The 25,186-nt window shown below is 42.3% G+C and overlaps 3 protein-coding genes across 4 annotated transcripts; 1 reads left to right on the top strand and 2 right to left on the bottom strand.

Annotated features, from left to right (window-relative positions):
* The first annotated feature begins 3,997 nt into the window (after positions 1-3,997).
* Positions 3,998-7,022, top strand: LOC308322842 (uncharacterized protein). Of its 2 annotated transcripts, XR_013964763.1 has the most exons (3): positions 3,998-4,215; positions 5,264-5,765; positions 6,027-7,022. XR_013964763.1 is itself a non-coding variant. In XM_080774332.1 (2 exons), exon 2 carries the CDS (start codon positions 5,266-5,268, stop codon positions 5,683-5,685), a length of 420 nt encoding a protein of 139 aa, XP_080630458.1. In that variant the 5' UTR covers positions 3,998-4,215; positions 5,264-5,265; the 3' UTR covers positions 5,686-7,022. The 2 variants fall into 2 exon arrangements, 1 of the variants encoding a protein (XP_080630458.1); XM_080774332.1 differs by having other exon boundaries at positions 5,264-7,022.
* A 1,012-nt stretch (positions 7,023-8,034) lies between these two features.
* Positions 8,035-17,235, bottom strand: LOC308322270 (toll-like receptor 13; the record flags this gene model as incomplete). The annotated part of the gene is made up of 4 exons (XM_080773466.1): positions 8,035-8,272; positions 15,954-16,071; positions 16,287-16,750; positions 17,189-17,235. The coding sequence occupies 4 exons, from the start codon at positions 17,233-17,235 to the stop codon at positions 8,035-8,037; spliced, it is 867 nt and encodes a 288-aa protein (XP_080629592.1).
* A 4,399-nt stretch (positions 17,236-21,634) lies between these two features.
* Positions 21,635-24,008, bottom strand: LOC308322268 (toll-like receptor 13; the record flags this gene model as incomplete). Its single annotated transcript, XM_080773464.1, has 3 exons — positions 21,635-22,369; positions 23,275-23,392; positions 23,609-24,008. 3 exons carry the CDS (start codon positions 24,006-24,008, stop codon positions 22,150-22,152), a joined length of 738 nt encoding a protein of 245 aa, XP_080629590.1. The 3' UTR covers positions 21,635-22,149.
* Positions 24,009-25,186: the final 1,178 nt, after the last annotated feature.

Raw genomic sequence — 25,186 nt, 5'->3', positions numbered from 1 at the left:
TAAGTGGAAGGCATGCAACGGCCAACATAAAAACCAGCACACATTATCGATCTTCTTAGTGGTTATTCTACTTTTGATGCATCAAATAATTGAGGAGATAATCGATCGAGAGATTCTTAGTCGACTACCAATCTCTTAGTCGATTAGTCAAGTTTTTTTTCTCTTTGTTTGCATGATTCGACTTGGAGATTGCTATATAATTTAACAAATAGTTTAAATATTATAATAATAAAAAATAGGATATGGGAGAAACCAAGCTAGATGATATGATGAAGGGGATGTCATGTCTGTGATTTTAAATAGTTCTTGGAGAATAAACACTCTTGAGAGTGTAACATGACCCTTATGGGTCCATTTGGTTTCACTTTTGTTGCTGCATTACTTTATTTACAAGAATTTAATTTAGAGAATGTCAAATAATTGTTATTTTTGATCGTTTGCCTGCTGTCTCTCCTAATGGTACCACATCAATACAGTATGGCATTGTGAACAGAATCTTATCCAACAATGCCAAAATATTATTATTGTTTGGGGTCTGAGAGGCTAATCTCATCAAATGGCTGTCTCAAATGCCAAATAAATAATGGTGCTTTAAATGAAAAAGGTTGAAAACCACTTCACTAAACGAATATGAACTGCTCTCAGGGCTCTGCCAACTAACAGATGAGACCAGCTGGATATTATTTAATAATTGTATCCTTGTTCGTGGTCAATCTTCTGAATCCGGGTACTCTGTATGAACTGCAAACTGACTGTTTTGGAGGCATTAATGCAAATATGGTGTTGCCATACCCCCATATGTTCCCTTTTTGAATGATGTTGACTTGTTTTAGACTGTTCTGCTGTCAGAATCATGAGCTTAATCTCAACTACACACACACAAGCTTAATCTCAACTACACACACGCACGCACACACACACACACACACACACACACACACACACACACACACACACACACACACACACAGGCACACACAGGCACACACGCGCACACACACTCTCACTCTCTCTCTCTCTCTCTCTCTCTCTCTCTCTCTCTTCCAACTTGACCACCTTGGCCCTAGCCATCAGCAAACCCATGCAACATTTATCTCATTAATAATAAACCAACAGTGTGAAGCACATAATTGTTAGGTTGACTTGACATAACACTGGACAGTTCTTCATTTTGTGCGCAAACTGTGTTGTCGTGTGTTCTTTGTTATATGTTCATATATGTTGATACAGTATGTTCATATATTGTCATGTTATATGTTCATATGTTGTGTCATCTGCATGTCATATGTTCATATGTTGTCATACTGTATGTTTATATGTCATATGTTCCTATGTTGACATATATATGTTGACATGTTTGTATCATATGTTATATGTTTCATACATATGTTGTCCCATTCATATGATATATATGTCCATATGTGTATCATATGTTCATATATTTTCATATGTTATGCATAATGTTGTCTTTTATGCATAAGTTCACATGTTATCATTATGTTCACATGTTATCATTATGTTCATATGTTGTCATATTTCATATGCTATATGTTCATATGATCGGGACATCCCATTATGATATGCATAGCATTATATTAGACTGCATATTGTCTGTGATTTTGGTAGTTGGTATCGGCAGATACTCAAAATCAAATGGCCGGAATTGGATTGGGAGCAAACAAACGTGATTGGGACAGTTATCATATGTTCATAATATGTCATATGTTAATATGTTGTCATGCTCATAGGTTCATATGTTGTCATATATGATCACATGTAATCATTTGTCCATATACTGTCATCATGATATGTTATTTGTTCATTATGTCATCATAACAGTATGGCTCACGATACATTTCATGTACAGTATGCATATGCCATGAACATAATATAACAAGAAAGTTTGGGGCCAAACCTTTAAATAATAAAAATGCTACTGAATGTTTTAAAAGATTTCACAACAATGTATTCTGTGTTGGATTGAAAGGACAATGAGAAGAAAAAGGCTATGGTACAAATTGAACTGGGCTCAGTAGTTGAAAGTAAGTGAGTTTGGACCCATGCATTCACCTTGGCTTTGTAAAAAAAATAAAGGTAATGGGGCGCACACACCAAGACTGCGTTTTTAGTGAGACACTGATGAAGGCTGGATAGCCGTAACGTCTGATCATTCCATCATGCAAAAATAAAGGGGTCCCCAGTTACAACAGTTGTGTACTGAGAATTGGTACACAACTGTTGTATATCACAACACCCAGCTAAATGATTGATTGTCCCAGAGTTAAATGGATTTTACAGTGTATGGATTGGGTTGCCAGAGATTCATTAAAAAATGGCAAGGGTCTGTGGCCTAATGCATTATACAAAGTGGGGGGGTCCTTAAAATTAAACAGTTTGAGAATCACTGTAATAGAATTTGGACAAATTTGAATACTTTAACTTAAAGTATGTTTTGAGGCCAATAGGCCTATATACCTTTGTACCTTTTTACTCAAAATTAAATTTTTACATATACGAATACGAGTACTTTCTTCCCCCACTGATAATGACCATGACAGTGTTTTCTTTTGAATGGGACTTCCTGTGGGCACGTCACCGTGGGCGTGTCACTGTGTGTGTGTGTGCGGTGCGCGCCCGTGCTAATGTGAGTGTAGGTAAACATTATTTGCAGCAGTATAATCAATCACACTGAGGCACTTTGACACTTTTGTGTGTGTACTCTATTAGTGAATGGATCTTATTATAGCCGTGATCTAGAAATAAAGTGACCTTTGAACACTGGCTAGCATATAGCATGTCATGGTTGTCTGCACGCATGAGTCATGGGTCTCATGGGTGTGTGTGTGTGTGTGTGTGTGTGTGTGTGTGTGCGCGTGCGTTCATTCATTGAACGTGATAAGACGAAGCTAAGCAATCAGCACAGAAGTCTGTTTATTTTTCTTCTATCTTTTGTTGCCATTATTTGTATCTGTATCTCTATAGCTACACCACACACACCAGGGAATCCCAGTGGGTCGACCAACCAAGGCTAAGTCATTGAAGTTTTTTTCATGTAGGTTCAAATTGACATATTGGTTGTTCAGTTGTTTGACCCACCAGTTTTGGAGATATGGCATGTCTTGCAGAAAACAGTGAGTTGAGAAAACAGGCTTGAAAGGTTCACTTCTGTGGGCTCTAACATTACACCTATATAGCTACATGTTTAAGCCTTTATTTCATATTTACATGTCGATTTCAGCTCTGACATTTATTTCAGACATGCTCTATCGTTTTTCTCCTCTCCTGAACAGTTATAGTTATAGTTATGTATCAAAAAGAGTCACATTTTGTGCACAATGAATGCAGCCGGCTACAGTAAACATAGCTTGGCCCATAACATAAGCATGGTATTAATGCTCTTGTAGACATGTTTGAGGATTAATTATTGTTAAATATATAGAGGTGACTAAGGGATGTTTACAGTGCTAATGAGTGCATTAGATATGGGGCTATATGGGATAGGTTCTTAAGAGAGTAAACACTAGGCTAGCCAACACCACCAGCAGCGGTTAATGAATGGATCATGAGATATACGTTGCACATGCCTTAATTTACAGTATGTAGGCCTATACAGAGCTTTAGTCTGGTGAGACAACAACATACTAAATGGCAAATGGCATATTTTTCAAGATTGCTTGTGACTATATTAACTCACCCCCTCCCTCAATATCAACGTCTCACCATTAACTATATTTATTTCATCCTACTCAATGCCCCCCCCCCCTCTCTCTCTATCTCTGTCTCTCTCTTCCCCTCCATCAATACGGTTGGCCAATGACGGTGCTCAGGGCAAGGAAATGGATGGTACGTCTATTTTTAGAAGCAGGGAAGGAGGGCAAACTGAGACCGAGCTAGAGCTAGCGGGAGGGAGGAGAGAGAGAGAGAGAGAGAGAGAGAGAGAGAGAGAGAGAGAGAGAGAGAGAGAGAGAGAGAGACACACATACACATAGGAGGTATATGACGAGCAGATACATCTGCATTCTCCTCCTGTCTGTGGACAGAGAAAGACAGGTTGGATTCTGGGGACAGGCATCACCCCATGCATGCTGAAGAGACAATACACAACCCTGCACACAGAGACTGGCACCATCCGCTGCGTTTGGGAAATTAAAGGAACAAGAAAGAGAAGAGAAGGAGAGCCACTTTGTCTTGGACAAAGACCAACATAGGAAGCAGGTGAGTGTGAATGCAAGCCGTGCAGAAAAGCCTATAATCATTCATGTTGAAAGTGCAAGATGTGACATTCTAAAAAGCTGCTTATTTCAGACTTTGCCTCAGTCTCAGAGCACTGCATGGCCCAGGCCCATGGCTCCAGTTCTATAAAGGGGATAAAGGTGTGGTGGTTACTGGTTAGCTATATTTAGCCACGGCAACACCTTGAAGAAACTGGGAGAGGGATCGAGGTTGGATTTTTTTGGTTTTGGCTCAGACTATTTTTGGCACGGAGGTGGAGTCTGCGAGACATTCTGGGAGACATTGTGGGCTGCACTCATGCAGGGCTGTAACAATATGGGTTGCATAAGAAAATATAGGCTTCAGTCATATTTGCTTCAGTGTGTGCATGGGAACACATTAAAATACCCTGGCTATTTCTGTTGCCTTGCAGCTTAATGGTGCTTCAGTTTGTTTGTATTTTAGTCTACGGTATTTGCACACTGCTCCTCCAAAGTAAACATGGAGGATGAATTAAGATGATGATTGGGGTTAACCTTGGGTTACATGGACCCACGGCATTAATGATTTTATCATGTACTGTACTGTTTTAGATTGATTGATTGATTGAAATATGTATTAACAGTTTGCAGAATTACAGTACATTTCAAGCACAACTCAATACAAAGACTGTTAACTGTGAGTGGACGACACCATAAAGCTACAAGAGGGTAAACAGAGGTTAGACAGTTTAACAGACAGGTCTGTTGAACATAGTGTCAAAGTTAGAATGACGTGTCATTTCTGATTATTAATTAATTGAGTGTCTTTGGTCCTCCTGGGTGAGTGGAGGCCAGCAAGCCAGCAAGGTGATGACGAAAATGTGTCCTCATTTCCAGTCGGATATGATGTACTACTGTCTGTAACAATATTAACTGTTTGTGGATTTTAAAATATGCCAGATCAACTTGAAGGGTTGGCGCTGTCATTTTGCGCTGTCATTTTGAGTAGTTGCCCACTAGAGCAAAAGGTGTCAAACATGACTTTTGGTTCTTCTCTCTCGCCCACACAGCCATGCGGACTCGCTCCAGACTGCTGTCAAAGAGAAGACTCCAGCTTCCCACAATCCGAGAAGGAGCAGAGGAGACGTTGAGGGACGCGCACGCCGTGGACCACGCACAGCCCCCTGCGTCTCCAGACGACTACCTCCTCTCCATCTGCCACCTGGCCTCTCCTACGTTCCCCGCCCAGGACGCCGCTCGTCCTGACATCATCGGTGCATGCCAGATGGACACCCTCCTGCATCAGAGGCTGCGGTTCCTACGGCATGGAGGGAACAAGTCGGTGACCCTGGACGTTCGCCACAGAGAGAAGGAGGAACGTGTCGGCCATTTGCAACAGGGAGAGAGGAAGGACTCGATTGGTGGTGGTGGTGGTCACCACCACGGCACTTCATCTGACCCTCTCGAGTGCCTCTACGGACGCCAGAGCTAGGACACCTGCCTATACGGCTGTACAGACTGTAAATAAGCTAAGAGAGACCTCTACAGCTGTGCCGTTTGTCAAACAAGCTTGTAAATATCTTTTTGTACTTTTTGTGGTAAAAGCTCTCAAACTTTCTTCTTTCCTGCCTAGAGATCTCCGTCCTTACCCCCCACCCCCTCTCTAATTTCCTTTCTTTGTTTTCTTGGGGGAAAAAATGACACGATGGGAACTATGCACAAAAATGACTTTCAAACACTTTTCTTTACTTGTAAAACTGTGATGTGACAATAACGCTGATTGTGATTACTCGCCACCCCTGGCGGTGCTCCCCCTCTAACCCCTATCCAAAGCACTCCCTTCCCCCATGGAGGCCCGGACAGAAGGCCCACACGAGACAGAGACACATACAGAGGTGGAGAGTCATGTGGGGTCCCGCCCGCGGTGAAACACTCGCCCATCTCACAAAGGTTCTCTGGCTGTATAGGTCAGCAGGGCGAGAAGCCCAGGGCGCTGCCCGCCATCCATCGCTGAGAGCAGTCAACAGTAGCAGACAGGTTGTGTGTTAGACTGATCAGTGCCTGCACAGGCGTTGACACTAAAGGTTGCCCACCTGCCCCTGGCAGGTAAATAAAACTTTGGGGCAGGTGGAGTTTAATTGTGTTCAGGTTGCCTGACCGGGCAAGTGCTCGTTTGAGAGTGGACGCAAAACTGTCTATAAACACACAACACAAGATAACGGACTAAACACCTGAACGTGGCCAGAGTGCTGTCTTCTGCTCTGTGGAATGTAGAATAAGAGCACTGTTTACCGATAATGTGCTGTTTTCACTGTTGCCACTTAAAAATATATCAAATAACAAGTGTGAACCCATATAGTCAATATTCATAGCTATGTAGGTATAGTTGGCATACAAATTGAGGTATGACATGTTTTATCGCACAGCTCCAGAAAGTAAAAATACATTTCAAATTGTACCTGTCATTTTATAATGGACGATTTACTTCATAATTATGCAAGTGGGCATGACATTTGGGCAAATAGACAACATGACCTGACTCTGACTACTTGCCTGATGGGCATGTGTGTCTGAGACCTTATTGTCAACCCGTGACTGCAACACTGACATTGACATTGGTACACGTTGAAGTGATGTAACACCGTGAAAATAGCTGACCTACAAGCTCGTAGAGTGGCGCGCTATGAGCTTGTAGATCTGCTATTTTGTAGATCTGCTAAACTGATGCTGTTATACAATAATTGCCTAATAATAATCAATGAGTTTTGCTGTTGTTGCATGTGCACTTTCACTTGTGACCTACTTAAGCTATATGTGGGCGGATGTTGGTGGTGACCATAAAGAGTGACCATTATGAATAAACAAAGATTTTGATACTTTCCATCAAATGTGTTTTGTTTTTTTTGCTAGTGTGACTTGTGTGTTTTGGACACTGGCCCCTCGTCACAGCTCCACCATGCAGTGCTTAGCGTTTCTATGGTAACTAACTGTTGAGGGAACACACACACACACACACACACACACACACACACACACACACACATGGCATGTTGACTGAAATCTGAGAGACAAAACGACAAATAAATAAATGAAATAAAGGTTCCATTATTGTTCATCTATTTTGAGTAAAACATGATCTGTGATGAATGATCAGATCTACAAGGTCAAAACCATTCAAGCTTGTGGATCTGCGATCTGCTAGTTTGATACGTTTGTGTGACGGCTTGTAGTTGGCTATTAGTAGGGCATTAAAAACACAAAAGAAACCACACACAAAATAAATAGATGTACAGGCTAACAGCACATTGCGTCACAACATTTCATTTTGTGAGCTTGTAGATGTTTTATTTTAGCAGTTCAATTAGCCTAGAAATACATGAGGCTGAAACCTTTATAAGTCAAGTATTAGGAGAAGGTAATCAACACGTCCCTGTGTCAACATAACATAAGGCCTTCTAGTCAGGCTTTTTGTTCAGTGTGGCTGACGTACGCATCTGAACCACAAGAGGGCACAGTGGCACACTTATACAACCTGTTTTAAGGTCTGCTATAAGACAGTGGATTGATTGATTGATTGAAACATGTATTAACAGTATGCAGAATTACAGTGCATTTCAAGCACAAGTACAACTCAATACAAAGACTGTTAACTGTGAGTGGACAACCCAATAAAGCATTACACTTGTTTACAAGAGGGTCCACCTTGTTCAATTCATCAAAACATTTAGAGACACTTCTATATAGCCAAAGAACAGAACAGTAAAAAGGGAAAAGAAACCAGATGTCATTAGTTTTATATTAGGTCAGATGAGGTCCCTCTGGTGTCATCACTCACGTAGATTTACAAGTATCTGGACACTGATTCATTCAAGCCCAGGTCAGTGTGAGGTGTGTCCTCCAGAGCTCTGCGTAGGTTCTGCCAGAACAGTCCAGGGTGCTGTCTAGCATGGGACCAGCTCAGGTAGGTGTGTCTCTTCACCAGCCTCTTCATGTGATAGTAGGGAGACAACTGGTGGGCTGGAATGTCCTCCAGAAACACCAGGATCAATACGTCCTTCTGTTCGTCAAACAGACGGTAGCTGCACACAGGAGACCAGAGGACATTTACACTCAGTCAACTGTAATTTACATTAAGTAACACTTAAGTAACTACTTGTCTTACTGCATAATTTTTTTTAAATATGTTTTCTGTAAATAAAGTTCATAGTGCTTCATAAATGTGTGAAAGGGAATTTCCAGTCCATGTATTCTTATTGTATTCTTACAGCATACCTGGTGTGGAGAATGGAGATAACTATAAGGGAATGTATTCGTTTAAAGTAAACGATGGTTTATTATTTAACACATACATGTAGTGTACAGAAAATTGTACATAGGGGGCGCTGTGGGGGGAAAGCAGCCTATAGTAGTAAAAGGTCCAGGAAGTGAGGCAGCAGGCTGAAGATGGGGCTCCGTCTTATGAGCTAATTTAGTACTTCCTGTCTGAGAGCTAGCTAATTTAAGACATCCGGTTGCCTTCAGAATAAGATAAGGTTATTTAATTCGTTAATTAAATAATTATTACATTACATTATTAGTATTATTATTACATTACAGTTATTGTAAAGACACACATTATGTTTCTGTGTAAAAATAAGTAATTAAATAACATAAAAAAGTTATCTAAATGGATAAATGCTATTCACTGGAGTGCATGGACTTTATAAAGTGGACACTGGACAAAAGACGGCTCCGCGAGGCAACTATCTGGACACACCCACGCGTTCGGGAAGATGTCCTCTACCACCCCACAGTCTCCGCTAAGCGGGAGAGGTGTAAAATTCACAGCAGCAGAGCTTCTACTGGGGTCAATGCAAAAAAATGTACCGTTTCCGGACCCAGAATGGACACTGGACAAAAGACGGCTCCGCGAGGCAACTATCTGGACATACCCACGCGTCCGGGGAGATGTCCTCTACCACCCCACAGTCTCCGCTAAGCGGGAGAGGTGTAAAATTCACAGCTGGAGCCCTTCTACTGGGGTCAATGCAAAAAAAATACCGTTTCCGGACCCAGAATGGACACTGGACAAAAGACGGCTCCGCGAGGCAACTATCTGGACATACCCACGCGTCCGGGGAGATGTCCTCTACCACTCCACAGTCTCCGCTAAGCGGGAGAGGTGTAAAATTCACAGCTGGAGCCCTTCTACTGGGGTCAATGCAAAAAAAATACCGTTTCCGGACCCAGAATGGACACTGGACAAAAGACGGCTCCGCGAGGCAACTATCTGGACATACCCACGCGTCCGGGGAGATGTCCTCTACCACCCCACAGTCTCCGCTAAGCGGGAGAGGTGTAAAATTCACAGCAGCAGAGCTTCTACTGGAGTCAATGCAAAAAAAATACCGTTTCCGGACCCAGAATGGACACTGGACAAAAGACGGCTCCGCGAGGCAACTATCTGGACATACCCACGCGTCCGGGGAGATGTCCTCTACCACCCCACAGTCTCCGCTAAGCGGGAGAGGTGTAAAATTCACAGCTGGAGCCCTTCTACTGGGGTCAATGCAAAAAAAATACCGTTTCCGGACCCAGAATGGACACTGGACAAAAGACGGCTCCGCGAGGCAACTATCTGGACATACCCACGCGTCCGGGGAGATGTCCTCTACCACCCCACAGTCTCCGCTAAGCGGGAGAGGTGTAAAATTCACAGCTGGAGCCCTTCTACTGGGGTCAATGCAAAAGAAATACCGTTTCCGGACCCAGAATGGACACTGGACAAAAGACGGCTCCGCGAGGCAACTATCTGGACATACCCACGCGTCCGGGGAGATGTCCTCTACCACCCCACAGTCTCCGCTAAGCGGGAGAGGTGTAAAATTCACAGCTGGAGCCCTTCTACTGGGGTCAATGCAAAAAAAATACCGTTTCCGGACCCAGAATGGACACTGGACAAAAGACGGCTCCGCGAGGCAACTATCTGGACATACCCACGCGTCCGGGGAGATGTCCTCTACCACCCCACAGTCTCCGCTAAGCGGGAGAGGTGTAAAATTCACAGCAGCAGAGCTTCTACTGGAGTCAATGCAAAAAAAATACCGTTTCCGGACCCAGAATGGACACTGGACAAAAGACGGCTCCGCGAGGCAACTATCTGGACATACCCACGCGTCCGGGGAGATGTCCTCTACCACCCCACAGTCTCCGCTAAGCGGGAGAGGTGTAAAATTCACAGCTGGAGCCCTTCTACTGGGGTCAATGCAAAAAAAATACCGTTTCCGGACCCAGAATGGACACTGGACAAAAGACGGCTCCGCGAGGCAACTATCTGGACATACCCACGCGTCCGGGGAGATGTCCTCTACCACCCCACAGTCTCCGCTAAGCGGGAGAGGTGTAAAAGAGGTGTAAAGTCGAGACTTTGACAAACTCAATTATGCGTGTTTATCCACTACTTGCAATCATGAGCCATTGACACAGGGGATTTTATATACTGAAAAGAATAGCAGTGTTCATGTGCAGCCTATAAAGCCTGAAAAGAATAGCAGTGTTCATGTGCAGGAAGACAGCACTAGTGTAGATGAATCACATTTAAATCAAACCAGCAGTGTTCATGTGCAGCCTATAAAGCCTGAAAAGAATAGCAGTGTTCATGTGCAGGAAGACAGCACTAGTGTAGATGAATCACATTTAAATCAAACCAACAGTGTTCATGTGCAGCCTATAAAGCCTGAAAAGAATAGCAGTGTTCATGTGCAGGAAGACAGCACTAGTGTAGATGAATCACATTTAAATCAAACCAGCAGTGTTCATGTGCCTATAAAGCCAGTTGTTGTGCACCACGCATTTCATGAGAGCACTGTACATAATCATTCTGTACAGACTCTGAGTCTAGATGCTGTAGAAATAGATCACTCGTATAGCACTGTACAGAATCAGTCTGTACAGACTCTGAGTCTAGATGCTGTAGAAATAGATCACTCGTATAGCACTGTACAGACTCTGAGTCTAGATGCTGTAGAAATAGATCACTCGTATAGCACTGTACATCAGTCTGTACAGACTCTGAGTCTAGATGATGGTACTGTTCAGAGTGTCATGGGACTATCTAGTGCTACATTAGGACCCTTCAAACACAGTGCCATTGAACCTACTACCTTTACTTTGAAGTCTTCAGAATGGGACACTGTAAACTCCTTAAGAGTCAAAGGAAATAAATATTTTAAGATGTATGAATGGCAAGAGCTGTTTGCCAGCAAAGTCAAGGAATCGAATCCATACTGTATAATCCGTTTTGTTAATCACTACTTTTCTACCGCTGTCGTTAGAAAATCAAACAAGCCATGTCTGACAATCATTGGCGCCTGTCGGCATACTTCATGTGAGATGACCTTTAAAATACATCTCTATTCATTCGAAGACGGCATATTTCATATAGCTTACACTGGCAACATACATCACACAAAGGACAAATTGAGAGGTAGATATATTAGAAGCACAGAGCGTGCAAACTTGGGTAGAAAAATGAAGAACCGATTTGCACATAATGCTTACATTGAGGCAGTGAACAATGCAGACCCAAGGTCTTTAATAGCTGGAAATCGTAGTGGAGTTGGCAAAGACACTTCTTTGTACAGGCAGGTCAAATATGAACAGCGGAAACTAGGATGGAAGGATAACAGTGAGATCAAAGCTTTGATGGACCTTAAAAAAGAATGGGAGGATAAAGACACAGACAGTGTTGTTGTAAAAGGATTCATTCAAGTTATTAAAGTTAGTCCCCTTAAGGTTATATGTTTTAGTAAAGCAGGAGTGAAACTGTGGCACAATGCGACCGCACAATGTGCTGCATCATGGGATGCCACAGGGGGGGATCATTAAGACTAAACTAACAGAGAAAAGGATTTTGTATTATGAAATTATAGTAAGTTCATTTAATTCATTCAAACACAACACCGATTCAGATTAATAGTGACAGGTCCATAGTGCTTTTAAAAGCCAGTATGCGTATCTTCAATCAAGATAGCATGAGTATGTACTTGTTAGTTGTTACGCTGCTGGAGAATAGTGGTAGGAAAGGCAGATAACAAAGATTTAGATTTCTGTACCATAAGGGCATGTAAAAGTCATTTGATGAAACAGGCAAGTCACATTTGCAAACAACAATACATACACAGAGATAAGAGGTATAATTTGGCTATGTACATCTTCAGCACTTTAGTTAATGCCAAAACACTACAACAAACAAGTACAATAGTACAAGCTGCTTGTATTGTACTTGGTAGTAAAAGGAACTCTAGCGTGGTGCAAGCCAGTATTGACACCATCATGTCTGAGACACAGAAACTAGCGCCACAGAAAGAAAATGTTGATACAAAGCATGATCGACAAGACAAGATAAATTGAAACCATTGACACCTACTTCGATGGTTCAGTTGTCATCTATGCCGGGGAATTTAGCAGCTCTCATTCAAGCGTTTTTTCAAAATCCAGGTCACACATTTGATTGCAAAACAATCTGTGGTGTCACTCAACAACTAGTGAATAGCATCCCAGACTTGGCCTTAGGAATGCACAATGACCCATTAGATTTTATACACAAACTAGTAGATTGGTTGAGTATGTGTGGTGTCCACACAGTTGTTCAAGCAAAACATACAGACATCTGTACATTCTGTGCCTGGACAGTTGAAAGCAATTCTTCTATTACTAATATTTTTGCATTACCGCTGCCAGGAAACGGTAATTTTTTTGCATTGACCGGAAACGGTAATTTTTTTGCATTGACCCCAGTAGAAGCTCTGCTGCTGTGAATTTTACACCTCTCCCGCTTAGCGGAGACTGGGGTGTGGTACAGGACATCTCCCTGAACACGTGGGTATGTCCAGATAGTTGCCTCGCGGAGCCGTCTTTTGTCCAGTGTCCATTCTGGGTCCGGAAACGGTACATTTTTTTGCATTGACCACAGTAGAAGCTCTGCTGCTGTGAATTTTACACCTCTCCCGCTTAGCGGAGACTGGGGTGTGGTACAGGACATCTCCCTGAACACGTGGGTATGTCCAGATAGTTGCCTCGCGGAGCCGTCTTTTGTCCAGTGTCCATTCTGGGTCCGGAAACGGTACATTTTTTTGCATTGACCACAGTAGAAGCTCTGCTGCTGTGAATTTTACACCTCTCCCGCTTAGCGGAGACTGGGGTGTGGTACAGGACATCTCCCTGAACACGTGGGTATGTCCAGATAGTTGCCTCGCGGAGCCGTCTTTTGTCCAGTGTCCATTCTGGGTCCGGAAACGGTATTTTTTTTGCATTGACCCCAGTAGAAGGGCTCCAGCTGTGAATTTTACACCTCTCCCGCTTAGCGGAGACTGGGGTGTGGTACAGGACATCTCCCTGAACACGTGGGTATGTCCAGATAGTTGCCTCGCGGAGCCGTCTTTTGTCCAGTGTCCATTCTGGGTCCGGAAACGGTACATTTTTTTGCATTGACCACAGTAGAAGCTCTGCTGCTGTGAATTTTACACCTCTCCCGCTTAGCGGAGACTGGGGTGTGGTACAGGACATCTCCCTGAACACGTGGGTATGTCCAGATAGTTGCCTCGCGGAGCCGTCTTTTGTCCAGTGTCCATTCTGGGTCCGGAAACGGTATTTTTTTTGCATTGACCCCAGTAGAAGGGCTCCAGCTGTGAATTTTACACCTCTCCCGCTTAGCGGAGACTGGGGTGTGGTACAGGACATCTCCCTGAACACGTGGGTATGTCCAGATAGTTGCCTCGCGGAGCCGTCTTTTGTCCAGTGTCCATTCTGGGTCCGGAAACGGTACATTTTTTTGCATTGACCACAGTAGAAGCTCTGCTGCTGTGAATTTTACACCTCTCCCGCTTAGCGGAGACTGGGGTGTGGTACAGGACATCTTCCTGAACACGTGGGTATGTCCAGATAGTTGCCTCGCGGAGCCGTCTTTTGTCCAGTGTCCATTCTGGGTCCGGAAACGGTATTTTTTTTGCATTGACCCCAGTAGAAGGGCTCCAGCTGTGAATTTTACACCTCTCCCGCTTAGCGGAGACTGTGGGGTGGTAGAGGACATCTCCCCGGACGCGTGGGTATGTCCAGATAGTTGCCTCGCGGAGCCGTCTTTTGTCCAGTGTCCATTCTGGGTCCGGAAACGGTATTTGTTTTTGCATTGACCACAGTAGAAGCTCTGCTGCTGTGAATTTTACACCTCTCCCGCTTAGCGGAGAGTGGGGTGTGGTAGAGGACATCTCCCCGGACGCGTGGGTATGTCCAGATAGTTGCCTCGCGGAGCCGTCTTTTGTCCAGTGTCCACTTTATGAAGTCCATGCACTCCAGTGAATAGCATTTATCCATTTAGATAACTTTATTATTATTATTATTATTATTTAATTACTTGTTTTTACACAGAAACATAATGTGTGTCTTATAGCATCATTTAAATGCTTAATTTGTAGTTTTAATGTGCAAATTAATTTTTTTTCCAATACTCTAGAGATACTCTTATTTTGAAGAGATCGTCCACCGGAAGCCTTAAATTAGCTCACTAGATTAGCTCACTAGACAGTGCCTGTAGGTTCCATTTTGGAAGTTTAAAAATGTTAAGTGTCCGAATCAGAACTTTAAACCATTCGACATTGTAGTCTCTAAACGTGAGACCTGAATAAAGGAACCATGGTCGAAAAGAAGAGGATATTCTGATAGTAGGTATCATCAACAAACACATTCTCAGAAACAGAAAACACACATTCAGTGAGTGAATGTTCAATTCCTCTAATGCTATAGCCATGCGCAGCACTCACCAGGCCGACGCACGGGTCTGACCCATAGCACTGCATGTGATCAGTGTTTTGTTTACAACAACAACACCCATCTTTAGTTCTTCTTAACGTTGTTCACTTGTTCTACATCCACACACAGCAGTTCAGCAATGTAATTGTTATGTTGTTGCATGTCAGAGACTGTTGTTACGTGACCTGGCCAAGAGGTGGCACAAGCGTACCAGACTAGGACTGGACAGTGAGTAATCAGTCAACCACCTCTTGGGAGGAAGTGTCAGTGACATATTCTTGGCGCAGTGTTTATGAGACAACTAAGTCTGTATGTGACACTTCAGAAATAAACAACCCGCATATTGATACCGTAACCTTGTGTGGAGTATTCCGTATTCAAGATACTACAGTAATCCACAAGAGGCTGTGGTTTACCCAAATGAGAAGTGACGGAGCACAGTGCTTCAGAGTTCAGACCCTCCTCCTATAGCTGTTGTATAACATCACAGGTCACAGACAGTAAACCACAGTGTTGCATGGCTTAATATTGCTTTTCTAAAAGCGTTACCAAATATGGCAACATGAAAATCATAGACATATCCCAATGAAAGGATTTCATTATAGAACAAAGCGGCGATCCGGGGACACACTTAATGTTAAAAGGAGGAAAACTTTATTGAACCAAAAGGATTTCATTGTTTAAAAATGTTTTATCAGGCAGTTTCTGATGTTGGAGGGAGAGGGTAGGGGGACGGTATGAAGCTGCAGTTGATTGGTTGCTGTTATTCATAATAATAATAAAAACATACTATTGTATTATTATTATTCATTCATTCATTCGTCATCTAATATTATATTCCATAAAACATACAAAATAATGACCGTCAAGTCGGCATTTAACACACATTGTGCTGCCTCTTTTATGTGTGTAAATGTGTCCCCTCATATTTTTCCATGGATTTGCAGTGAAACATCAGAGAAATGTCTCCCCTACCTGGCCATCTGGATCTCTCTAGAGCACCATTCACTCTCCAGGTAATGATGGCTGATCACACAGATGATCTTTCTGCTGCCATAGATGGCATCTGTAATGTTGTCTATGATGGGTTTACCTGGAAACAACATACCAACATTAATTCAAACCACGTTCAAAACGTCTTGAGAGACAGATTTACACAGTATCACATGATAGGCCTACTGTAATAATAATTCATCCTAAAGAAAACAGTTTTTCAGACAGAGAGCTATAAGCGTTGTTAACATAAAGAGACAGACAGATGTATATACTGTAAATGCAGTATAAGAAAGATGTAGAGAATGGTTGTACCTGGTGGGAAGTCTCGGTGGTGCAGACAGAGTTTCCAGCCCTGCTCTCCCTCCAGCACTGGAAGCATTTCTCTGTAAACCCAGAGCTCATCGTGAACGTTGTAGGAGATGAAGGCATCGTAGCGCTGAGGAGACCCCTTCTTTCTTTCCTTGGCATCATAAAGGAAGGCCAGGAAGAGGTAGTAGGCATAGAAAAGATGCGAACGCAGGAAGTGGTAGGTGAAGGATGCGAGCAGAGTTAGCACAATCACACAAGTGGAGGAAATGTAGCAGATGAAGCTAGCGTCCACCAAACAGGAATGGATGTCAAAGTCCAGAAACCTGGTTCCTTTTTTATCCAGAGGAAAGCCACAAGTGTAGAGGTGAGCATCAACCACCAGTGTTTGGTTGTTGTTCTGCATCCACTGCAGAAAGTCTGCATTAGAACAATCACAAGCTAAAGGGTTGTCATCCATGTTCACACACCTGAGAGCAGGGAGGAGACTGAACACAGAGACATTGATCACTGTCAACTCATTCTGGCTCAGATCCAGCCAGGAGAGTTGGGTCAGATTGGCTTGTGCCAGGAAATCCAGGGATGTCACATTACAGTTTATTAAGGAAAGAGTCTTCAGCTGTGGTACATTTTTATATGTGTCTGTGTCTGGATGTTTATCATGGACAACTTTCAAATGTTCCAAATGTTTCATATCTGAGATAATGTCCCTTACGATGGAAGAGAAATGCATTGCTGGACTTAATTGTATTGTTAAGCTCTTCAGGCTCTGCAGAAAGGTGGCATTATAGTTTCGCCATTGTAACTCATGGGGAGGTGAAGATGTCATTTTGAAAAAGTTTATATTTAAATTTAGACTAAATGTTTCAAGTTCATCTAGTCCTTCCATGAAGGCTTTTTTCCATAACTGGTCGTCAAGGTCCATGACTAGGTGCTTGAGGGATTTCAGACTCATGAATTCCCCTTCGCTGAGTTCGATGTTATTCTTATTTAAATCCAATGACTCGAGTTTATGTAGGCCAGTTTTAAATGTGTCGCCAAGCGTCCAAATTGCATTATGATTCAAAAGTAGAACCTTTAACTCATTAAGATGTTGAAAAACACACCGTTTGAGTTCAGATATGTGGTTGTGATCTAGATAAAGGTGTGTGAGTCTGGATACATGTAAGAAGTCTGAGCAGCTAAAATCATTAATACGATTGGCACTCAGATCGAGGATTTGAAGCATGGAGAGATATTTAACATCGTCTGGCACTTTGGAAAGGTAGTTGCTGCCTAGGTTAAGGTGACTCAATTGTTTCAATTCTTTTAATGAATCATTAGACAGTTCAGTCAGCTCATTAAGGGATAGATCCAGGCTGGTTAACTGAGTACAAGGTGGCAGTGTATCACTAAGGCTGTCATTGAAGTTACCGTGCACATCGAGTTCCCTCATCGTGGGTATTTTACAGATAATATTTAAGAGATCTATCCACTGGTCTATCCACACATCCTCCAAGTCCAGATTTAGGTACTCCAGTGAATCAAGGCTCTGTAGAGCCTTTCTGATGGTGTTAAAAGACACAATAGACCCAGACAAATGCACCATAGTTATATTCCTTAGAAAATGCTCGTCTGGTATGTCCCACTCCCATCCAGATTCATTACAACAGTGTAAAAGGTTGATTATTTTAAGATGTGGAAATACATCTGTTGTGATGCTGAACCTTTTTATCGAATCTGAACCAATTCTCAACTCCCTGAGCTCAGAGGACATGTTTAATGGTAGATCTTTTGTCTGAAAAGACTCTAACTCATCAGTTAGGATGTGCAGCACCTGTAAGCTTGGTAGTTGTAAGATGATGATGATATCTGTAATTTGAATGGGCGTCAGACTTAGTTCCTGTAAACTGGTGAGGGACTGGAAGGCAGCAGGGTTGAGTTGGATATTATTATTTTCCAATCTCAGTATCAAGAGGTTAGACAGGCCCTGAAACATGTTGTCTGTCAGTGTTGTTAGTTCATTACAGTCCATATGGAGCACTTCAAGGTGCACCAATGGGTCAAAAGCCCCGTCATCTACATGAGTTATTGAATTATAACTCAGATCCAAATCCTTGAGATTTGACAGATTGTAAAAATCTGTCCTGTGTATCTCTTGGATGTGATTCATTTTTAGGATTAATGATGTAACGTCTCTAGGAATGTCTTCTGGTACGCTAATAAGATTACATTCGCCACAATTTGCAGCAACACCAGCAGTGACATTGTCAGAGTAAAGAATAGTGCAGTCTTTCAAGAAATAAGCCAGTGTGGGACTAAGATGAAGTGTGAACAACAGAAATAAGAAGGAGAAACAATGGCAGCTTCCTGTCTGTAGCATCATGGCTGTCTTCAGGGTCAACTGTCAGGTCTCTTTTGGTGGAGTAACGGACACTGGTTGGTGACAACACTGTTCAAATTGACGATATAAAGAGATTACAACAGTAAAACAGTTACAGTACATACACAAACAGACCCGTGTCAACAGTCATTCTCTTCCGGTTAGGCCTGAGACTGAAATATAAAATCTCTCTCTCTCTCTCTCTCTCTCTCTCTCGCTCTCTCTCCCTAGTATCAATATTATATCCATATCATGATATTAGACTGGAAATTGTCTGTGACTTGGGATATTGTAATAATGGCATAAACGTGTTCTATAAAATATAAATATCGGATCGGGAATAATCGGTATCGGCAGATCTCCCTAGTCTACGTCGTCCTCAAACGAGCCCTCCATCAGCGTTCCCAGTCATCTCGGCTCATTTGTGCTTTAACTTTCTGCACCAGCAATAAACCATGGACCAACCTACTAACCTACCTACCTACAGTACCACTCTATCACCTTCCTAGGATCTTAAATTGGAAAAACGAATAAGTGCTTTTGTAAAAATTGCCTTCTTACAATTGTTGGCTTTTATATAAGTAACTTTGAAAGGGCGATAAATGCCAAATGCTTGTATTGCCACTAGCCTTGACTACCCTATCGTATTATATTCAAGCCTCCTCTCACCTACAGTACCTATAATGCAAAATGCTGCTGCACACGTTTTTTCTTACGTAACAGTTAGGGATGTTACGATCAGGTTTTTTGGGACCGATACTGATCACTGATTGTTTTTCTCATGATTGGCCGATACCGATATACTGTATAGTCCGATACTGATCTTGTGAAATGTTGCAAATTTTAACATTAAAAAAATTATTATTATGTTAAAACCTACGTCAAAACTTCCTGTGTGTGTGGGGAGGAAGGGGAGAATGTCACAAAAATGCAAAATGAATATTATACTATATATCTGATTGACATTTATACCACTTAAATGGTGTAAAAGATCAGTTTCTCCAGATAGCGTAAATTGCCGATCACATATCGGGTAAATGCCGATTACCGATCACAGTGAATATCGGCCGATATGGCCGATCACTGATTGCTGGCCGATAATCGGAGCATCTCTAATAACAGTGTACATACATATATACTCAAAGTAATAATAATAATAATAATAATGATGATGCAGAAGGATTCACAAGGAATTTCCCATTGTGATTTTCAGAGCACCATGACAATCTTTTTATACCAAAGAAATTCAAATGTTGAATCCTACCTGAACTGCTAACAGTCAGTGATAAGCATCTTTCCAGTGTGATACAGTGAGAGGAATGAAGTGTCAGAGTTCATGTGACATGGAAGGTCATTTGACCACAGAGCGGCTGGCACCTCAGAGGTCACGTGGTGTGGCAATAGTGGAGAGACATGGCCGCAGGAAGAGGTTTACAGGAGGTGTAGTAGGGGGTTTAGTAGGGGGTGCACGCGCGGTGCTAGCGTGTTAGCGCGCGCCTCGGCTTTTACTTTCCCTCTCCACACGCATGAGCAAACTGACACAGGCAATTAACCAGAATAAGGCTCCGATACTGTCATACAGCATATTTATTAGGCCTAATAACAGAAATCTGTTTTGATTAAAATTATTACTATTTTCCCCCTGCTGTCCAATGGACGTCTGTGCCTGGGTGACACCCCTACTTCCCTCAGCCATGTGGAGAGAAGTGAAACAGAAATATGCTTAGCAAGAACAAATGCAAGCCAGTTGCTTCTGAGAATGCAGAAATACGTGTTCACTTTAGTGGAACTAGGACAGATACTATCAGTGTAAACAACAAGACTACACAAGGCCATACTGCACCTTACTTGACGACCATGCATATCAGTTTAACATGTAATTTAGATGTTATTTAGACAGATGCCACGTCCATTTGTTGACCTCTCTGTGTGTGTGTGTGTGTGTGTGTGTGTGTGTGTGTGTGTGTGTGTGTGTGTGTGTGTGATCAATAGGCAAACATTTGTCAAAACAAAAAAGTTTACAAAATGTTTTTCACTTAACCTTTTTAAGTAATGATGCATAATTAAATTGGGCTTATCCCATTCAATCTGGGAAAGCTTCTGTGTCATTTTAGGTTTTATCCTACAGTATTGCAACATGCAGTAAAATGTTCAGAAAACACTTTTTTTTTGTTTGGTGAAACCTGACATATAACAGGCCTGTGAGGGCGATGGTGGAACAGGGGTAGAGTGGCTGGATGGTAACCGCAAGGTTGCCAGCTCGAACCCAGGCTCCCCCAGAGCAAATTCCCCACCCCCTCTCAATGTGGCCCTCAGGTTAATATCTGAATATTGATTTATGATTTATTTCAACTGTTACAATTACAAACATGCAGGCCCCACCCCCACTCAATGTGGCCCTCAGGTCAATATCTGAATATTGATTTATTCTTTATTTCAACTGTTACAATTACAAACATGCAAACATGACCCACTTTAAGTATATATAGTCTTTATTAGTAGCTGAATGACTAGTAGAATTTGATTGTCTTTTTTTATGTCCAATGTATTGTGTATTTGCAGTTACTTTTCTGGATTCCAATTAAAAAATTGAAAAGAATAATAATATTCAGGATTTCAATTCATAGCAAAAATAGCGGATCTACATGCTCAAAACGCGTTGCACTGCGAAGCATTTTGAGCTTGTAGATCTGCTATTTTTGATACCACGTGCAATGTGGCCCTCTGGAGTGAGTGTGGAACTATAGTGGCCCTCTCCATCATCAAAGTTGCCCACCCCTAGAGAATGCAACAGTCAAGAGCCCTGCTTTAGCCCATTGCTTGGCATGGATCCTAATTTCCAGTACTTGCATGATTGTTACATTGAAATGTTCTTACACACAGGGAGCGTGACACATAAACAACCCAGGAATGTGTTGACCAAATTGGATGAACTTTATTAACATGTTTATTATCAGTACAGTCTTATGTCACATTCACACCAGCATGCTATACTTGTGTGCTTCGTTTTGCTTCATGCAAATCCTGAAGCTCACCAAAGAACCGCATTCTACTTCTCCAAAAAACAGGGATTTCACTTCACTTCAAAGCGCAGAGTGCAGATCAACGTCAGGTGTGAATACAATCACATGATTAAATATAGGGGATGAATTAGTCCTGAATCATGACGCAACTGAAGCCAGTTTTACGCGATCGCTACATTTACAGTTTATTGAAAACGTGTACATAAACTTTCAGATCTCAAATATAAAGTACTCACTACGTGTGCCACGGGTGTTAGAAATTTGCTGGTACAGCAATTGGCATTGCGGCATTCTGCATTGTTTAATAAAAGGCATTTTAATCTGAGCGCCCGGCTATTTTTCTCAAACGGGGTGCGTTCAGAAAATTCTGAGTTGCACACCAGGAGCGCACTCGCCTATTAGTTTGTAAGTGGCAGTGCGGTCAGTGTACTTATATCGAACACACCCAGTCTTTCAGAGTGCAACACTCCTCCCGACCGATAGGTTATTCATTCAAGCCCAGGTCAGTGTGAGGTGTGTCCTGCAGAGCTCTGCGTAGGTTCTGCCAGAACAGTCCAGGGTGCTGTCTAGCATGGGACCAGCTCAGGTAGGTGTGTCTCTTCACCAGCCTCTTCATGTGATAGTAGGGAGACAACTGGTGGGCTGGAATGTCCTCCAGAAACACCAGGACCAACACGTCCTTCTGTTCATCAAACAGACGGTAGCTGCACACAGGAGACCAGAGGACATTTACACTCAGTCAAGTTGTATGGACAGTTTTATTTATAATGACCAAGAGCCACAGGGCAGAGACTTTATACTGTATACACATAGTAGGTATACACTTTGTATAAGAACACACAGCCTCATTACAATACTTCATAACACAAGCAATTATTGTCTAAAATACAAATACAGGGGTCTAAATAAATACAAATTAGAAATAGTGCCCCTTGGGGCACTGGTCTCGACAGGTCAGGTTGTGGCCTCCTGGTGGCGCTATAATAGGCCAATGTGAAAAGGCATTTCTTCTTATGCCTTTGATGGCAATTGGATGATTTGAGGCATTTTGTTTCAAAAATGTGTTTTGCAAAAATCCACCTGTTGGTGGCGCTATTACAGGCCAATGTGGTGGGATGGTGGGATATATTCCTCAGCCTAGTAGTAGGAAAGTCTGTGAAAGATTTCACGTAAATTGCATGCTGCGTTCATGATTTGAGGCTTTTTGTTCAAAACGGGCCAATCCTGCAAACTTTGAAAGCCAATATTAGCCAAGTAGGATGGAATATGAACTATTGGACAAATCCGTCTTGAACACATGACTATATAGATACTGTGTAACGATTTGCAGGATTTATCTACCAAATCTGGAGGAGTAATAGCAAAAAATTTGTTTTACAAAAGTCGGCCTCCTGGTGGCGCTATAACAGGCCGTAACTATAACAGACCGGGTTAACGGTACACTGACGGACGGACGGACACACACACACACACACACACACACACACACACACACACACACACACACACGGACGGAGTGCAAAACATACACTCTCCCCATGCCTTCGGCCTGGTGGAGACGTTCAAGCCAATTTATCATTGGGCTATAATATCGGATTACTGCCCCCACCTGGCCATCTGGATCTCTCTAGAGCACCATTCACTCTCCAGGTAATGATGGCTGATCACACAGATGGTCTTTCTGCTGCCATAGATGGCATCTGCAATGTTCTCTATGATGGGTTTACCTGGAAATAAAACACAAACATTATTCACACCAGATTAAAAGCTATTTCACTTCTTGAGACTAGTATCACATACTTTAATAATAATGCCACTAAAGAGACGACACAGTTTTTCCAGACAGAGAGGTCTGCTGTTGGTGACAGAAAGAGAGAGACACATTTGTATAAATACAGTATTACTGTATTTCTCTCACTGTAGACAGACAGACAGGTTTGTACCTGGTGGGAAGTCTCGGTGGTGCAAACAGAGTTTCCAGCCCTGCTCTCCCTCCAGCACTGGAAGCATTTCTCTGTAAACCCAGAGCTCATCGTGAACGTTGTAGGAGATGAAGGCATCGTAGCACTGAGGAGACCCCTTCTTTCTTTCCTTGGCATCATAAAGGAAGGCCAGGAAGAGGTAGTAGGCATAGAAAAGATGCAACCTCAGGAAATGGTAGATGAAGGATGTGAGCAGAGTTAGCAAAATCACACAAGTGGAAGAAAGGAAGCAGATGAAGCTAGTATTCACCCAACAGGAATGGATGTCAAAGTCCAGAAAGCTGGTTCCCTTTTTAGCCAGAGGAAAGCCGCAAGTGTAGCTGTCAGCGTAATCTACCAGTGTTTGGTTGTTGTTCCGCATCCACTGCACAAAGTCAGCATTAGAACAATCACAAACTAAAGGGTTGTCATTCATGTTAACATACCTGAGAGCAGGGAGGAAACTGAACACAGAGACATTGATCACCGTCAACGCATTCTGGCTCAGGTCCAGCAGAGTTAGTTGAGTCAGATTGGCTTGTGCCAGGGAATCCAGGGACGTCAGATTACATTTAATTAAGGAAAGAGTCTTCAGCTGTGGTACATATTTAAATGAGTCTGGGTCTGGTTGTGTACCATGGATAACTTTCAAATGTTCCAAATGTTTCATATCTGAGAGAATGTCCCATGCGACATATATATCATTGTAAACTCTATCGATTTCTACTGTGAAACTCTTCAGGCTCCTCAGTAAAGTGCTATTGTAGTTTTGCCGTTGTAACTCATTGGGAGGTGAAGATGCAATTATTAAGTCATCATCAAAATATAGATATAGTGTTTCAAGTTCATCTAATCCTTCCAAAATGTCTATTCTCCAGATCATGTTGTTAATGCCTCCTATGTATAAGTCCTTGAGTGACTTCAGACTCATGAATTCCATTTTGCCGAGATGTCTGGTAATTTTATTTTTATTTAAATCCAATAATTCTAGTTTGTGTAGGCCAGTCTTGAATGTGTCGCTGTAACTCTCAATTAAATTGCTTTTCACAGTTAGAACCTTTAACTCATTGAGATGTTGAAAAACACATTTTTTGAGTTCATGTATATCGTTGTAATCTAGATGAAGGTGTGTGAGTCTGGTTAAATTTAAGAAGTCTGAGCAGCTTAAATCATTAATACGATTGCTACTCAGGTCGAGGATTTGAAGCATGGAGAGATATTTAACATCGTCTGGCACTTTGTAAAGATGGGTGTGAGCAAGGTTTAGGTGATTCAGTTGCTTAATTTGTCTTATTGAATCCTTAGACAGTTCAGTCAGGTCATTACCAGATAGATCCAGGCTGGTTAGCTGAGTGCAAGTTGACAGTTTTTCACTAAGGTTGGCATTGATGCAACCCAACAGGTTGAGTGTCCTCAGTGTGGGTATATTGCAGATAATAATTAAGAGATCTCTGTCCATCACATCTTTAGGCCTACATCCCAGCTCTAGGGTCTCCAGTGAATCAAGGCTCTGTAGAGCCTTTCTGATGGTGTTAAAAGACATATTAGATCCAGTGAAAT

This window comes from Protomyctophum bolini (genome assembly GCF_963924005.1).
Source record: "Protomyctophum bolini genome assembly, chromosome: 10".
NCBI lineage: Eukaryota > Metazoa > Chordata > Actinopteri > Myctophiformes > Myctophidae > Protomyctophum > Protomyctophum bolini.
The sequence above is the reverse complement of the archived record's forward strand: the minus strand, read 5'-3'. Positions and strand labels throughout refer to the sequence as shown.

Bases quoted from the DNA above. Each gene is read 5' to 3' on its own strand.
- LOC308322842 (XM_080774332.1), top strand. From the start codon at position 5,266: ATGCGGACTCGCTCCAGACTGCTGTCAAAGAGAAGACTCCAGCTTCCC.